This window comes from Mustela nivalis (genome assembly GCF_964662115.1).
Source record: "Mustela nivalis genome assembly, chromosome: 14".
Lineage (NCBI taxonomy): Eukaryota > Metazoa > Chordata > Mammalia > Carnivora > Mustelidae > Mustela > Mustela nivalis.
The window spans coordinates 19,706,897-19,725,140 of record NC_139033.1 but is presented as its reverse complement, the minus strand read 5'-3'; the positions used below and the strand labels follow the sequence as shown (position 1 = coordinate 19,725,140).

The following is an 18,244-nucleotide window of genomic DNA, read 5'->3' as shown; positions in this document are numbered from 1 at the left end:
GCACAAAGACGTTGGCGGCAGACTTGGGCACAGGCTGGACCCTGACCCTGGTGGCTCCCTGGGGCTCAGGTTTGTCCTCTGTGAAAGGGACAGTCCATCCCTGCCTTCCTGGGCTTGGGGGGCAGCGGGCAGGGGGACAGGGTGCTGTAGGGTCTATGGACCAGGACAGCCCGATGCTTCTGTGACAGCGGCACAACTCTGGGATGCTCACTGTCCCCTGCAGCCCACCCACCAAAAACGCCATCCGCGTGCGGGAACCAGGGCCCGGGTGTGCATACTGTGCCGCCGATCAGAGACCCCCGATACCCGTGAACCACGTGGCATTCTGCAGGCCCTGTCCCGCCGTCCTGGGAGTACTTACCAGGCCCCACGCAGGCCTGGCAGCACGGGGACATCCGGTTGGGTCTGCAGCAACAGAGGGTAGAGAGGACTTACTCTAACGCCAGAAGCACCTGGGCATCTGCAGGAGCCTCGTCCCCTCAAGAACTCTTCCTGCGGAATCGGCTCTGTAGGACCCGCAGCATAATGGGGCTGTGTGTCTTCACCCGGAGGTCAGGGGCTGGACCACCCGCCCCGGGGCCCACAGAAATGTTGAAGCCCTGTGAGTGCTCTGTGAGTGCTTGCTAAGTCACCGGAAGAGTCGTTCGCCGGAGGCACAGTTTACACTGGACCCCTTGCTCCAGGCGGGGTCCCCTCCTCATGCTGAGAAACCAGCACCCAAAGCCCAAACCCTAAAGGTGGTCAAAGCTGTCCGCTTTTGCTGCTGACTCAGAACCTGAAAGTGCATTTTCTGGGACCGAGCCCCTCTGTGCAATCGCTGGGGGAAGACGGGGGGTCCTAGGAGGGGTTCGGGTCCCAGGGGAGATGGCCCTCTAAGCACAGACAGCATGACGCGCCTTGTCCCAGGCCAGGTGCTCCTGCCGGCAAGGGGCATTAACACATGCTTTCCCGGTGGCCGAAGAAGCTGACCTCTCCGCTGAGGTCACACAGGGGTGGGCCGAGGCCCACAGAGAGGACCTACCTGGAGCCCGGAGTGGGTCAGGACCAAGGGGAGAGCAGACCCAAGCTGCTTGGACAAACGGCAGTCAGCAATGCCAGCGCAGGAGGCTGGATGGACGGCAGGAGGCTGGGCAGGAGGCAGGATGGAGGCAAGGACGGTCTCTGGTCCCAAACCGCACCGTTTGCCTGCACTGATGTCTGTCAGCACAGCCTCTGGGCTTGTTAGGAGCAGGGAGGGAGCTGGCCGCCTCGAGGTCCCTGCCCCCGCGTCTGGGAGGCGGAAGGACACATGTCCGGAGGGAAGCACGCGGGCAGCGGGCAGCGTGTTGTTGGAGGAGGCAGAGAAAGCCCAGTGCCATTGGGGTCGCGAGCAGGTAGCCGACGGGGATAGGATGACCAACCCTTTTGAGTGACCTGCGATGCCCCGTATGTCCAGGGAGTCCGGGAGGTGCTGCCTCCTGGGGGAACTTGAGACTCACAACATGCCATTGAGAGTCCAAGAAACACGGCTGTCCCTGCCGGCCTCCGGTCCTGGCGTGTCTGTGCCTGACACCCACGCGTGAGGAGGGTGGGCCCCAGACACTGGCCTGGGAAGGCCCTGGGCCTCTGCAGGATGTGGTGGCCCAGCAGCACGTGACAAGCTGCTTTGGTAAAAGTATCCTTTCTCGGCCTGTGACCTGAAATTTCTGACCAGATGACAGACAGACATCAGACATCCGTGGACGTGTTACAGGAACGTACCCTGGCAGAGTGTGAGCTGAACTTGGCCAACACATGAGGCTCTGACGGGTGTAGTTTCAGCGGGGGCTGGGGAGCTCAGGGGGCGGGCGGTGACCACAGCAGTGGGAACACCCTGGACTCCACTGCACTGCCCACTTACACGTGGTTAAAATGGCCAATTTTATTTTATGTATGTTTTTCCAGAATAAAAGATTAGCCTTTGTCATCGGTCAGCATGTGCTGTGGTATCAGCCCTTCCTGGTCTAACGAGGGTTAGGGTTAGGGTTAGCGTGGCCTGGCAGGGGACGGGCTGGGCAGCCGGAGGGGCTCTTCTGCTCCGGCGCTCCCCAGTCCCACCACCAGCCTCGCCCCAGCTCTTTCTGCAAGGGTCAGCTGCCATGAAACGGCTCGGGGCCCGGAGTGAGACTGGGGTGCCGGCGGTGCCCTGGGGCTGCTGGCCTCCATGCTGAGTCACCTTCCCACAGGACGAGCTGGAAAATAGAGATACCGGGCAAAAACAGGAAGACAGACCACTGTGCAGGAGGAAATCCAAGTCTTGCTTACGCTTCTGGGAGAGAAAAGTTCACAGTGGAAATTTTTATCTCTGGCCTCGCAGCCAGGGCAGGTAAGTTGTTGCTTGACGGTCCGTCCAGCGGGGCTGTGGACACAGAAGGGCTGAGGCCACTTGCCGGTGCGGGAAGCAGGGAAACAGGCCAGCGTTCAGAAAGAGTAACAAAGAGAGGAAAGTAAGAAAGGAATGAAGCAGGCAGCCCGCTCCAAGCTGGGAGTCCAAGGGCCTAGACGGCGGGTCCCCTGTCGTTTCATTCCGGGCTTTGGAAACCATTTTTAAAAACACAACCTTCCCTGTTTAACTGCCGATGGGAGACTACTCCCTCTTCTCCCGTGCGAACCTTGCCGAGGCCACATCTCAGTGGGAGTGTGGCTTTGACAAGCCCACCTGGATTTCCACCGGCTCCTGGCCTCCCACACCTGCCCCCTGCGATGAGAAAACCCTGGAAAAAGACACCGCGACCCCGAGTGGGGGCTGCCGGTCCCCAGAGCGTCTGTGCGCACCTCTGGGTGGACCACGTCCCGGTCTGGTCCCTTCTTTGGGGGCCCTCCTGGGACAACAGCGACTTCCTTCAGCAACTTCACTCCTTCCCAAGAAGGTTTTGTCCCAATGGATGGCATTTGATTGGGTTCAAAATGACTTGTACAGGGCTGTGAGCATCAGACCACAATCTGGGGGCAGACCCACCGGGCTGGCCTTTGGCTACGAAGAAGAGCTTCACTGTGTTCAGTACCCTGGTGCCTTTTTCCAGCAAAGATGCTTCCAGTGCAAAATGCAGAGTGCTGAAGAGAAGACAAGTTAACACGGACACCAGCATCCGCTCGCTTATGCAAGACGCTCGGGGCAGCCACTTCGTAAACACGCTGGAACACGTCTCAGCTCACGGTAATCCGGGCACCGAGTCCCCGTGGGACGTGCCGCTGGTCACAGAATTTGTCCGTCACTTTGGGTGCTCTCCCTGTGTGTCCTCCACGCCTGCCCGCCTGTCCTGGGCAGGGCCTCGTGGCCGACGGTGCCCTCTGCCAGGGGCTCCCCAGCTCCTTAGTGTGTGTGCAGGTGAGGAAACTATCACCAGGTTCTCTGGGGGCACGTCAGCCCCTGGGGCCCTCCCACCCTCTCTTCCATTGCTCACTGAGCCCGGCACTTCTGGACCAAGCCCCAGCCTCGTGCTTCTCCCGGGGCTGCACAAAGACTTTTCGGTCTGCCCACTGATGCCTGGCCTGTCACCACCTCCTCGCGTAGCCCCTGGCCCTTCTGTTCCGGCTTGCGCAGCACGCTCCCCTGAGTGGTCCATGTGTCCCTGGACAGGACGTGGGGTTGCAGAAGCCCATAAGTGAGGTGAGCCTGTCCATACACTGGCTAGCTGGAAAGGGCTGGTCGTTCTGGGATGCTGTGAGTGACGTTCGGGAAGTGAGTCTTCAGTGGAAGGCTCTATAAGTCATGCTGAAAACTTGGGGCTGGCTGACTTCCCCCGGTACCATTGTCATGGTCAAAGGGGAGTAGCAAGGACCTCACTTTCAGGAGGGACTAGAGGCCAGGTTATCCCTCGGTAGCCAACCCCCGAACACGGACGAGAAAGCTCAGACTTAACCCCTTGCTCACAAAGCCTCGAGGGAGTTGGCAGTTCATTCGGTCAGCCTTTGGCTACGTTTCCTAACACAGTCCATCAGGTTTCGATTCTATCCATTCCAGACAAGCAGGTTCCAAGTGAACTTAGGTCCTAATGTGGGAGACACTTCTCAGAACACCTCTGTCTCCCAGAGTGTGTGTGGTCCAAGACAAGCAGGTGCGTGTGGTTATCCCCAAGCTTCGGAGAAGGAAGCTAGGCAGATTTCCTGTAAACCACCCCCGAGAGCAACACCTGGGTCCGGCCCCACAGAGGCCCTGCTGACTCTTCCCTCGGCTCTCCATCACCCAACACAACCTGCAGGCTGCCACGGGGCCAGGCCTTTTTCTTGGGCTCTGTTACACGGCCCATAGGCTCCAGGACACACCTGCCCTCAGCCACTGGGAAGAGTCTCCAGTTTGCTTGCCACGGGGCTAGAGGGAAGCCTGAGATCTGGTGAATCCAGGTTGGGGAGACCGGAGTGTGGGCCTTTGTGGTCGGGGGCACCTCCCATGGGAAGTGCTTAAGTTCCTAGCTTTGACAACTTCCAAAAAGGCACCCAGACAGGGCTGGGTCAGGGTGTGCAGCTTAGCGGGAGGCCATCCAAAGTGCCGAAGAACCCCTTTCTTCTAACCCTAGACGATGGCACAGAACCTTGTGCCACCCTGGAAACAGAAACAGTCCTGCTCTATTAATTGAGGAGTTTGCTGCTTTTTGTTTAAAAAGATCTGTTTCAAAGAGAAATCCTGCTAACATAGGCAGCCAGTCACTCGGCTCAGGCCTGTCAGCCTAACCCTGCAAAGAAAGCCCCATGCTGTGCCTCCATGGTTGGCCGTTCCCGCCTCACGTGGGCCATCTGTGAGCTCGCCCTCTTTGAGAACTGGCTGAGATATAAACATGTTGGTCATCCTCTGACCAGCCCTGGGATATGACAGATCAGAACCAGGGAGACAGTCTCCCTTGGCCAGACCCCACTCGGGCACGGAGGCTCTAGCAGGCATGGTGGGGCCCGAGCACCTACCACGCTCTCCACTTTCAGCGCCAGGCCCAGGGGTCTGCCACTCCCACCCAGCAAGGCCAGGCTGAGAGGGGCACACCAGGTGTGTGGAGTAGGATAACTGCCCCATGAGGTCCCAGCTGAGGTCCCAGACTTGCAGGGTCCCCACCTGGGTGCTGTCCTAATGGGAGAGCAGCCCACAGCCCACACTTTTGGCCAGACCCTCACTGGCCTTCACTGTAGCCTTCAAGAGGGTAGAGTCAAAGCTCACGAGTTTTCATGCCACAAAAGGACAGTTTTTAAAGATGTGTATGAAAAGATTCCATTCAAATGTCCATCGAACGCCCTGCTAACAAGAAGACCACAGGCACGAGGTACCTTTGTTCAGAGTATGCACGCCTTTAACCTGGCGAGACATTTCCCCTAATTTACCCACAGAGAGAATTCAGCACAAAGTAAAAATGCACAACACAGTTTCTAAGAATAGAAAGTTGGAACAGTTTAAATATAAAATAAGGGACTGGTTATGTTTTATTTATATAGCTGATATCTCCTGTTAAAAGGCTAGTGTGTATCTATACACACCCACAAAAAAGTAAAAAATACAACACTACCTTAAAATAGTATTTAAACATTGAAATTACTTTAAAAGCATTTGTGTATTACGAGCTGATTTATGAGACAAACCCGCTGGTTTAGCTAGATGTAGCAGTCTGGAAGGGGCTCCCCAGAACATACTGCAGGTTCCTTGGGGGTGCCGGTGGTGTTTGTTTCCACCTTGTCTGACATATCTTTTACAAGTGTGTTATAAGCAGAAAAGTCTTTTTAAAAACAAAAAGGCTTACAAAGAGTTTAATGAGAGGGTACGCTTATGATATCTTAGAGTTTTAAACGCATGAGTCCAAATCACAAGCACACCATGGGCTTGACTGTGTAAAAGTAAACAGGACCAGACAACAAACAAGAGAGCGGAATCCGGTTCCCTCTCACCATTCACGTACAAGGTTCTCTGGGACAGGGCGTTCGCCTCTCTCCCAAGGCTCAGCTGGGGGAGAGGCGGGCCCAGGGCCCAGGTGCTCCCCACCGGCCGCGTCTGGGGACGCTGACGACCGCATGCTCTCTGACTCCCTGCATGGACGGTTAGCCTTGCCAGGACCAGCCCTGGATTCTTCTGGATGGTGGGTGGCTCTGGCTTTGTTTTCTTTTTAATGAGCTACATCAGCACATTCTCTCCCCCACCCCCTCCCACTCCGGGGGTGAATGCGGGCTCCAGGCATTTTGTTTTCTGCATGTTCCCACGGTGGAGCAGTGGGAGAGTGTGTGCCCTCTTTTAGTTAAAAAAAAAAAAAAAAAAAAAGAAAAGAAAAAAAAAAAAGGAAATTCTCCAAATATGCAAACTTGGAGAAATCAGTGGCAATTAAAGAAGCAAATGTGTCTCACGAGAAAGCTTCCACAGTGGGAGCGTGTCAGTCCCTTCCTAGGAGCACAAGGACATGATGAGGTTAACTCAGCAAAACCACACTTGCCCTCACCACGTACAGCCTCAAACCCTGGGCAGTGTCTGCGGAAAGAGAACTACAGCATCGGAAAAAGTGGGAGACACTGAGTGCCTCCTGCTGAGCCGTGAGCCGAGGCCGAGAAGCCACACGTGCCTCCTACTACTTCACGAAGAAGTGGAGAGAAGCAATCCCAAACAGGACTCCTATGCCCAACACTTTAAGATTCTGCCAGTGCGTATAACCGAATGCGCAATGATTAAATACATCTTACTTTGAAGAACATCCTGTAGGTACTTTCTCTGGCAACTCACTTAAGTGAAATCATGAGCAAGTACCTCCCGCCACCCCCATGCGTGCAACTTCTGACAGATGAGACGTGCATGTCTTCCTCATTCCAGGCACCGAGGAGAAGGCCAGAAGGCCAGAAACAGTTACCAGACACATGGAAATGTGCAGTGTTTACGTGTACTTTAAAAGTAGATATTTCAGAACACTCCAATCATGCTGAAAATCTTGTGGCACGATTGAGTCTGCACAAGCCTCCCGTGGCGTCTGCAGAAGCTAGTCACCTGCGGCACAAAGGAGCCCCCAAATCCAACAAGGCTTCCAGCTCTAGATCTGGGCTGGGGCCTGGGAGGCAAAAGGCCCATCTCTCAAATAATGAGAGTGCTAGGAATGCTGGTGTTGGGGGTTTATGTGATGGAAAGTGGTAAAAAGTTAGTGTTTGCACTTCCTGTTTGTTCTGCTAAAAATAGAGATACTCTGAGGATCTCTGCGGGTCTTGTCCGTGTTCTCTGGTTTGGGCCAGCTTTCCAAAATGTTCCTGCGCCCTCAGGGAGGGCCAGAGGAGCACACAGGGACAGAGAAAGCGGCTCCTCAACATTGAGTGTGCTACCCAAACCTGAGCTCAGATTCTCCCACTGTGCCCTCCTGATTCTGTAACCGATTTAATGGGCAAAGCGTTCAAGTGAAAGTCGTAAGGACATCTGTTATATACCCATGGGGAGAAGCCCTAGTTTCTAGCAGGAGTCCAGCCCCACAGAGAGGACTGCAGATGTCTGGTAAATACTGGGAGAGAGAAGCCTGTGCACGTGAAGGCCACAGGCAGGGTTAGCAGGCAGGGTAGAAACGCCATCACACACCCTAAGGAAGATGTCCCCAACTCAGTCCCAGGGGGGCAAAGTCTGAGTCATTCCTGGCCTGTCATTTGAGCTCCCAAGGGCAGACTATGCACAACTGGGTTCTTAACCCTGAGCGCTCCATGGGCCCTCAGGAATCTGACAGTGCTGGGAAACTGCTTCTCAGAATCACGTTCTTAAAAGCAGTAAGTAAAACACATGTATTTACAAAGGAAATAAGTTATTTTGAAGATGATAAAAATCCGACAGCAAATAGGTGATACAACACTATATGTGCTTTCTTACTTATTTAATGTGTTAAATAACAACCTGTACCACTCCTTCAAAATGACAATCACTGCAAGTCACATTCAGACATCGGCTACAACGAACAAGATTTCTACGGGCAACCGTGGCAGGTCTGGCTGACCTTGCCCAGGGTTGGTCACGTTCCTATTAAGTTTACCAATGGGCCCAAAACACATGCCCCTCAGGAGCCAGCTGGAGGGTCCTGAGCACTGTGTTGAGTTTTGATGCCACAGAAATTAATCACAAAGTGCAAGTATTCACACCTATTGAAAATGGCTGAATTTCGGAAACAAAGGCTAAAGACATCACCCAGGGTCCAAGCTCAGACCCAGGAGAGTCTGGTTTGAATCTCATACTTTTCAAACAGAGATACTGAGATATATTTATTGAAGCTTAATTTACGTACCATTTATCTACCCACTTAAAGAGTAAAATTCAATGGTCCTGAGTATATTTACAAGCCCAGCAGTCAACATCACTGCTGAATTCCAGAATATTTCCAGTGTCCAGTAAAGAAACCCTAACCTTCCCAATACCCCTTCTGCCAGCACCGCGAATCTGTGTCTGTCTCTGTGGAGCGTCCGTTCTGGACTTCTCGTATAGAGTTGATTCTCATTATTCACGGTAGTCATGTTCTATAAAGTCTCTGGAACATGGAACCATGACTCCTGGGAAAATATAGGGGCAGGTTCCTGTGAGCCTCTTGATCATGTCTTTATCCACTGAGCAACACAAATCCTTGTGCTATGTGTGTGTCTGTTTAAAGACACAAATTCATTGTATGTCACCAACTCACAATGTTGAGCTCACAGCCAAGAGCACTTTCTACATAGAGAACACGCTATCCCTCTTGCACTGAGGAAGACTCAACAGCACTCCTGCACTATGCCTGGGGTCATTTTCAACAGGGACATCATAAGAAAAGTACAGGAGGATGCTGGGAAGAGGGCAGAGCAGGGAGCACCAGGAATCTCTCCCCACCCAGGCAACGACCCCAGGGGCAGACTGTCTGATGGGACTCTTTGGGGACTGTGAGGTCTGCCGAAGGCCTGCAACTGTCCAGGGGAAGTCATCAGTGTGGGTCTCTCCGAGCTCTCAGCACAGTTGCAGCCACCCTGCCACACCGTGGGCAGCTGTGCACGTATTTCTGGAACAGCCTGCAGACGCCAGGTGGGCAAGGACCTGTCCTCCCAGTAGCAGAGTCTACGCTCTGACACGGACGGTGGCTTCCCATCACACAGGTGCCGACACCGAGCCTGGCGGCCATCGCTGTCACCCCTCCAGCTCCAGCTCTAGTGACGCCAAGGGCATTGAAAGGGCAAGGGCCCCCTTGGCCCCCTTTTGGGAGCCACACATTAGGACATTCAGAAACAGCTGCACAGGTGGGAATTAAGAGGGACTGTGCATGCCCACGGAAAGGCTCAGACGAGACCCGAGGAGACAGCAGCTTACACCTCAGGCTGGTTCTCGGCACAGAGACAGCCCGCCGCCGACAATCCCGAGAACTTCGAGAGCAAAATAGCAAACCCTGGGGAAGGGGGAGAATCTTGATTTCCAGAGTCACCACATCATGAGACTTGAACGTCCAGTGGTCAGTCAGCCAAAAAATCACAGGACACACAAGGCAACAGGAGAGTCTGGCCCACTGAAAGGAAAAGGAGAAGTCAACAGAATCGGTCCCTGAAAAAGACCTGAGTCAGATCTACTAGACAGGCTTTAAAACAACCGTCTTCAAGATGTTCAAAGAACTAAAGGAAGATGTAGGTAAAATCATTAAAGAAAAAGTATGAACAAAATGGAAATATAAATAAAGAAGTTGAAAAATCAGAAAAGAAACCCAAACAAGTCTGGGTGTTATAGGAAATTAACGAAACTACATCAAAAACTAATGATGTACCATATGCTGGCTGAATGAACATAAAAAAAAAGGTCTGGAGCTGTATAGTAACTGAGATGAAAAGCTCACTAGAGGGACGCAAAACAGATTTGAGCAGACAGAAGAAATATCAGTGAACTCGAAGACAGGACATCTTTGGGGACAGTGGAAATGATTAACACTGTGGAATGGAAAGTCCATGAAAAAAAAAAAAAAAACAAACAGAGCCCAAGGGACCCATGGGACACCATCAAGAGGACCAGTGTACACACTGTGGGAATCGAAGGAGGAGAAAAGGGCAGAGAGAGTATTTGAAGAAATAATGGCTGCAGAAAGCCTTCCTAACTGTCAGAAAGACATGTATATAAAATTCCAGATGGTCAGCAAATTCCAAGTCAGATGAAGTCAGAGAGACCCACTTGGAGATACTTTACACCTAGACTTTCAAGACAAAGAGAGAGCCGTGAAAGCAGCGAGAGACAAGACAGTCCCCACATCTAAGAGAGGACGCCCAGTAAGATTATCTGCAGACCTTTCATCAGAAACTTTGGTTTCAGCGAAGGTGTACCAATACGGTCAAAGCTGTGAGAAGAAAAACCGGTCAGCAGAGAACCCTCTATCCAGCAAAACCATGCAGCAAAGTGAGAGAGAAACCAAGACGTGGCCAGACAGACAAAGCAGTGGCTGTCGGGTGCCCACTGAGCCTCACCTACAAGAGCTGCTCCTGGGAGTCGGACGGGCGCAAGGGAAGGACAGGAGACAGTCCTGGGAAGCTGTGCATGGAGGAAGGTCTCAGGGAAGGCTAACACGTGGCCAGTTATAAAAGCTAAAAACCTAAATGTAAGACCTAAAACTATAAAAGCCTTGGAAGAATACTTAGGACAAATGCCTTAGAACGTTGGATTTGGCAGTGATTTCTTGGATTTGACAGCAAAGGCACAGTTACTGAAAGAAAAAATTGACAAATTAGACTTCGTACAAAATTACAAATGTCGTACATCAAAAGACATAATCCCACAGGGGAAAGAGGCAGCCCACAGAATGAGAGAAAATACTTGCCAATTATACATCTGATAAGGGATGATCATCCAGAATATGAACAACGCCTGAGGCTCGCCAACCAAAGAGAATCTGGTGCAAAAATGGGCAAAGGACCTGAACAGACATCTCTCCAAAGAAGATGGACAAGTGGCCATTAGGCACTGAAAATATACTCAACACCCCTAAATAATGGGGACTTAGGAGTCAAAAGTACGAGATCCCACCTCATACCCATTGGGATGGCTGCTCTTGAGAAATCGGAGGGGCACCTGGGTGGCTCAGTCAGTTAGGTGGCTCACTCTTGATCTCAGCTCAGGTCTTGATCTGGGGGTTGTGAGTTCAAGCCCAGCATTGGGGGGGGGGGGGAGAAAAAAGATAAAAAGAAAATCCTAAAAACAAGAGGTATTGGAGAGGATGTGGATAAACTGGACCCCTGTGCACTGCTGGTGGGAATGCAAGTTGGGGCAGCCCCTGTGGAGAACCGTAGGGCAGTTCCTCAAAATATCAGAACTAGAGCTACCACATGAAGCAGCAGCATACGTAGTACAGGGTGTGTTCCCAGGAGGATTGAAAGGAGGGTCTCAAAGAGATGTTGTCTCACATTCATAGCTGCATTATTCACAAAGCCAAAACACTGAGGAAACCCCCATGTTTGCTGATGGATGACTGACGAACGAAATGTGCTCTGTCCACACGGAAGAACGGTAGCCAACCTCACAAAGGAAGGAAATTGTGCAACATGACACAATGTGGATGAATCTTGAGGACACTGTGTTCAGCGACATGAGCCAGTTACAGAGACAAATGCTGTGGGATTCCACTTCTACGAGGTTCTCGGAGGGTCACAACGGTACAGACACAAAGCAGGGTGGCGGGTGCTGGGGGTTGAGGGAGGGCAGCTTGGGGAGTTCGTTATAAGACAGACTGACTCAGTCCTACAAGATGAAAATCATCATGGAGACAGAGGGCGGCGTTGGTTGTACATCACTGGGAATGTTTTAAAGTCCCTGAACGGGTCGATGGCAAATTTTACGTCATATGGATCTTGCCACAATTAAAGAAGAGAAAACGCAGAAGAAAGTGACAAAGAGGACACTGCGTGGACCACGGGAAGGATGTTTTCCCGCCTGAGAGCAGATGCAGGAAGGTGGAGCGGAGCCCTTCCGACGTCAGCCGCATCGGCCGCTGACTGTTCCCTGCTCTGCACGTCTGCGAACGGCCCCACGGGTGCCCTGAGTACTGAATGTGGGCGACCTCACCGGGAGGAGGGTGGGAGAGCCCCAGGACAGCAGCCTGGACGCCCGGCTGCTCTCGCCTCCCGTTCTCTCCAAGGTGCCTGTGTGCTGTGTCCGTGACCCTTCGGCCCCTCTGTCCTGTCCCATGGCACATCCAGGCTGTCCACTCATGGCTGCCGTGAACAGCCCCCCACAAGTTCTGGTGTGGGAAGGTGAGTCCCACACCCTGGGGCTTTGGTGAAGGGACACGGGTCTGGAGTTTTACTGTGACATCTGTGTAGGTTTGGGGGAAGAGATTAGTAAGTGGCAAAGCAGTTTTCCCAAACCGAACTGTGGGTTCACTTCAACAGCTGTTGGAAAACTGAGGACTTTTCACGCGGGACAGTAATGAGCTTTTTCTTACAGGACGCATCCAGGTTCATAAGGTCAGGATGTGACGGACAGAGTGTGTGGCCACAGCCCAGCCAGGAGAACAGCATATGTGACGGACATCTTGGAACCCGTGCTGCAGGGAAAGGACAGGGGACTTGGATGTCTCCTCGCAGGGTAGCCTCAGCAAGGCCCTGCCCACGGATGGACACTCCCCCGGTCATCAAGTCCATCCTGAACACGCAGGGCATGAAGATGGCTCCTGCTTCCTGCCGTTCACAAAAACCCAAGCTTCCTGCCTCTCCCACTGAGACACAGTGCTCACAGTGACCGTCCACTGAGGATGGTAAGAATGGAGCCCTAGTGTCCCCACAGATGGGACCACGAGGCTGGGCTGAGTGAATGTTAGGGGCACGTTCCTACTCAAGTCTGACAGCTATGTGAGGTGGGCACAGCTGTCCAGTTTACAGACCAGAAACAACATTGAGGACCAGTTGGTCACAGAGCCGGTGACAAGGGTCTGAACTGAGGTCCCCCATGCTCCTTGCTGTCACCCGACAGAGGAAGTCAGGCTTGCAGGGAACGTGCTCACACTGCAAACCCAGGGGCTCAGAAACCTGAAGCCAGCGGGGTTAAACTTTGGGCTATTTGTCCGAGGACAGTGGAGAAGGAACAGTAAACAATTAAGACAGGATGGAGGGCCTCAAAGAAATCGGAGCTTCCCTCGGGAAGCGGACGCGTGCCCAGCTGCAAACACACAAGCCCAGGGGCTTCCCGCGTCATCTCAGCCTCAGTGAATCAGTAGCGCGGGGCGCCGGGCGCCACCAGCCCTCAGCCCAAAAGGGTGCTCTCGGCGGGGCCTCAGTCCCCAGGCCCGCGCGCGCTGGAGGGCAGCCTGTGTGGTGGCTGACGGGGCCGTGTGCAGATCTGCAGGGCCGTGTGCAGATCTGCAGGGCCGTGTGCAGATCTGCAGCTCGCATACCCACCCTGACCTGGGGCGGCCAGGGCGGAGCCGTGGGGTGTGGAGTGTGGCCTTCAGAGAACAGCTGACCGAAGCCACCCTCCACACAGGGAAGCTGGGGGAGGTGCGGGAATGAGGCAGAGCAGCTCGGATGGCTGGCAGAAGGTGGCATGGGGGAGCTGCGGGGCGACACGGGCGGCACAGGCTGCCAGGCGGGGGGGGGGGGGCAGGTGTGGTCCCAGGGAAGGGGATGAGAGCAGGAGGACCCCGGAGGCGGCGGCTGAGCTGGGGGCCCAGCACGCTGGGGGTTGGGACGGAGCTGACGTCATCGTGAGGAAGTGACAGTTGTGAGGGCTTCTGGGAACCATCAGCGGGACACTCAGCTCAGCAAGACGGCAGAGGCAAAGCTGTGTGATCTCATGCCAGAGGGCCCGTAGGAAAGGGAGGTCGGCAGATCTCCTGTGGTTCCCCCTCTGTGTGCTCCCTTCCAGCCCACAAACCAGTCGGCCCCAGCGAGTCCTCACGGAGCACGGGCTGCCGGCCAGCACGCTCGGGCACCTGGATGTGTGGCCGCTTGACGGCACCTACGTCCTGACGGCCGTCCGCGCCGCGGGGGCCCTGCCTGCCTTCAGAGCCGGGCTCCTGGCCCCACACACGGCCCAGGGTCCCAGCCTCCTCCTGCCCCCAACCCTGTGACGGCTACAGGGTGTGCCCAGCCCCCCGTCCCCACTGCGAGCTGCTATTGTCCCCCTGCAAGGGTCCCCGAGGTGCTCTGCCCTGTGCAGGCGGCCAGCGGGGTCCAGTGGGGTTCCCGAGGTGCTCGCTGGGGGCACAGAAGGTCCGGTCATGACCAAGTCGCCCAGGAAGCACCGTTTTCCAAATGTCGAGCCTCACCTGCAGGGGTTCTCCTCAGTATTTCACTGGGAAATGGGAAGTTTCTCCCAGGTTTGAGATGGAAACAAACATCTAAAATGCAGCTGGGAGTGGCTCAGGGACTCGCTTGGAGGGGCTCCTCCCTCCCAACCAGAAACCTACAGGAGCAGCTGTTTTCCCATAAAATGATACTGTTACAGCAAAGCTAGGTCCTGAGCCCGAAAAGTTAACCAAAGTTACAATTTACAGCTTGCATCATTTTCCCACTCTGAGAAGACGGTGGAGAACACACCGGCAGCCACAGCTTCACTCTCCCGCTACGGCTAAAGCCTGCTTGTTAGTGAACTCCTTGCTTCCAGTTAAATATGACAGTGTCAATATTATTCCTTCCTCAGTATTTGGACGTCAGAAGTCAACACTAGTGAAGACGGAAAATGCATTTAAAATTGTCTAACAAGGGGCACCTGGGTGGCTCAGTGGGTTAAAGCCTCTGCCTTCGACTCAGGTCATGATCTCAGGGTCCTGGGATTGAGTCCCGCATCAGGCTCTCTGCTCAGCGGGGAGCTTGCTTCCCTTCCTCTCTCTGTCTGCCTCTGCCTACTTGTGATCTTTGTCAAATAAATAAATAAAATCTTAAAAAAAAAATCTTTGAATTGTGTAACAAATTAACATTGACCAAACAAACATCACTTTCTTTCATCTGCCCAGGGGCTAGACATGAGAAGCATGTGGTTCTGTCCTGACAGACGACAGTGGGTGCTGCACCAGTGTAGGTGTAGGTGTAGGTGCTGTAGGCAGCACCCCCGCCCCGTACCTCGTTTCTGGATGAAGACCCGGAGCAGAGGGTTTGCACTGGACACGGCCTTGCAGAAGTTGTCGTCGTTGTTGATGGGCAGCAGGTCCCCGTGCACGTCCGCGTAGCCGATGGTCACGTCCGTGTTGGAGATGTGGTGTGTGTGCACAACCAGCTTGTAGAAGTCTTCAAACTTCCCCGGCTTGTGGCGGTCCAAGGAGAACCTCCGGAACTCAGCCCCAAACTACAGCGCGAGAGACAGGGAGTAAATGAGTGGTGGGGAAGGGTGCCCGAAATAAGGCTCGTTCCCTGGAAGACAAGCGTGTGGACAGTATCCCTGTCCTCACGGAGCTTGCGCAAAGAAAAGAGTGTGGGGAGCAGCTCCACCAGCGCTGTGGGGAGGATGGGCGCTGGGGCTCCGTCTTGACGGGAAGAGCAACGTCAAAACTAATCACAGGACGGTGGCTGAAATGACAGGAGCCTCGGTGAGGGCCTCCACCCACGGCTGCCCTGCAGGCCCAGGGTAGGGTCCGGACAGCCCTGAGGCAGGGTCAGACCCTCAGGGGCAGGAGGGAAGCAAGAGCCCCCTGGAAGCTCTGCATTCGCCTGAGGGCAGCGGGTAGTCCTGCAAGGACTTTAGGCTAGGAACGGACTGGATAGGGTTTGCATTTCTAAAGGACCAAATGACTGTGCCTCAAAAGGGTTAGGCTGGAAGCCAAGGTGAAGGGAGGGAGGAAGGTGGTAAAAGGGTTCAGAAGTCTCGGGAGGGGGGCCTGGCACTGGCCAGAAGGACAGAGCAGGTCTGTCCCCAGAAACGCTGGTATTCGCCGTGTGCTCTGGGGAACACCTGACTGTCCCTGGCCTTGGCTCAGGTGCCCACGCAGCTCTCGGGGGAGAGGACCGCAGGTCACCTCCCACAGATGCACCGTGTTGGCCTCTGAGGACACCGCCAGTCGGGCCCATGGTTTTCCGGATTAGGGTGGGTTGCTGTCCCTCACTTGGCCACAGAGGCCTTTATTCATCAGGCAGGACAGACGAGTGCTCTCCAACGTAACTGAAAACTCATTACAGTGATTCCAAAATACACATAAACAAAACGGCCAATGAAGTTTAGACTGAACGAGTCGTTACGTCATCTAGACATTATGTCAAGCCATCAGGGCAAATCGCTCCCACCGCATGGGTCTGTGTGGCTCTCAAACTGGGTGGGCATCAGAACCATCTGGAGGCCCCCCGAGGTCACGACTGTGCTGACCTGGAGGCCAGCACAAGACCTGCATTTTTAACAAGTTCTCGGGAGAAGCGGGTGCTGTCAGGCTGGGGACTACACACACGGAACCCACGATTTTAGGGGAGTCCGTCTCCCAATCTCCCCACCCACAGATCTCTGAGAATCAAAGCAAAAGCAAAAAACCAAAGGAAACAAGGTCCTCATCCACCCTGCACTGCCCCAGGAATAAAACACTTCCAGGCACACAACAGCGGGACATCGGAAAACGTCGGTCTGGGAGTGGTCACCATCCGTGAGGAAGCACGGCTCCTCTGGTCTGCCTCCCACACGCGGGGCGAAGCGGGTGCGGCAGGGCTCCCCCCTTGCTGCCACGGGGTGCATAGCCCAGCAAACCTGAAAGTCCCACCCCGCGTTCTTTAAAGACAGGTGTGATTTCGTATTTGTCCCCGCACGCTGCACGGGCTGGCCTCTGCACACGGGGACAGCAGCCGGCGGCCACGAGACTCATCAGGACACCCAGGGCCGAGCCTACGGCATGCGCTCCGGGGGGTCCTTCTCAGCTTGGGTTATGCCGTCCCATCACGAACGTGTGTCTGAACAGCAGCTGCCCCCCCGTGCCACCTCGGGCCCGACGCCAGTTAACTTGCAGAGCGGCCCGAAACCCTATGCGCCCCCGTTCAGTAAACACGTCAAGGGAGTTGGCTCCCGTCTGATGAGAGCAGTGAGCACCTGCGACGTTTGCGCCTCGTCCCCAGACCGGATGCCACGCACGTGCTCTGAGCTACTCGGGCTGCCTCTCCTCCTGTCACCCCTGTGGGGCCCAGGCCACATCCCAGCGTGAGCAGGGAGAGTCAGCACGTTGGACAAGCCCATGTGGTCTAGACACAGCTAAGCTGCTTCTCACTTCTAGTAGTTTCCTTCAAAATACTTCCTACTGTGCTGAAGTAAAATGAAACTGCAGATAAAGCTACTCTGACCCATTTGATAACGAGGCTTTGTTGGTCCCGCAGAATGGCAAACATGCTTCACATGTGGAACGAACCTCCAAGTTTAACAAAAAGAGGTATGAAATGGGATATTAGCATTTCCCCTACATTTTTATTGTGGCAAAATACACATAACATAAAACTGACCATCTGTGCCAGGAGATGGCACTGAGGGCTCCGAAGGTACGCCAGACCCCAGCCCTCGGACTCTCACCAGGTCGTGTGCCAAAGATAAATAATCACAGAGTGCTCTATCATTAAAGTTACTTTTGATAATCTATTAGCTGACAATTTAATGAGGACAACTTTGAATGCTGTTAGAAGCAAAGCACTAGAAAAAACTGGCTTGTATGATTTCTTATCCAAACCCTTGGCACAATTCACCTTCTCCATTTCTGGTAAGGACACCAAGAATTACATAACAATGAATCCTACCTGCTAATTATTACGTCTAGAGGAAACCTGTGTGATCTGATATAAATGGCAAGTAAAAATATAAGATTTGTACTCCATGCCTTTAGTTTTTTAAATAAGATGCTTTTATCACAATGAAGTTGGGATTCTTGGGCAACACCATTACCAGAAGTCTTTCAAAATGGATAAATGACCTAAATGTAGGACCTAAAACTATAAATGGTTAGATGAAAACTTAGGGCAAAAGCTTTAGGACACTGGGTCTGGCAATGGTTTCTTGGATATGACACCAAAGGCACAGGTAGCAAAAGAAGAAACAGACATTGTACTTAGGGAAATCTGCCTTTCCTGCATCAAAAGACATTGTCCACAGAGGGGGCTCAGTCAGTGAAGCGTGCGACTCTTGGTTCTAGCTCAGGTCATGATCTCAGGGTCCTGAGGTCATGCCCACATTGGGCTCTGCTCTCAGCATGGAGTCTGCTTGTCCCTCTCCCTCTGCTCCTCCCTGCAACTTGCTCGCTCTCTCATCAAGTCTTAAGAAAACAAACAAAAAAAGGACACGATCCACGGAGTATAAAAACCTGTAAAAAGGGAGAATGCTCAGAATGCATGGAACTGCTAAGTGTGATGCAGCATGCGCCCACAC

The 18,244-nt window shown here is 53.6% G+C and overlaps 1 protein-coding gene across 1 annotated transcript in view; it reads right to left on the bottom strand.

Annotated features, from left to right (window-relative positions):
- The window catches only part of PARD6G (par-6 family cell polarity regulator gamma), a 78,562-nt gene that overhangs the window by 42,169 nt on the left and 18,149 nt on the right, over positions 1–18,244 (bottom strand). Inside the window, exon 2 of the mRNA XM_082700005.1 lies at positions 14,989–15,211. Within this exon, the coding sequence (XP_082556131.1) occupies positions 14,989–15,211 (223 nt within the window). The remainder of the gene's footprint in view (positions 1–14,988; positions 15,212–18,244) is intronic.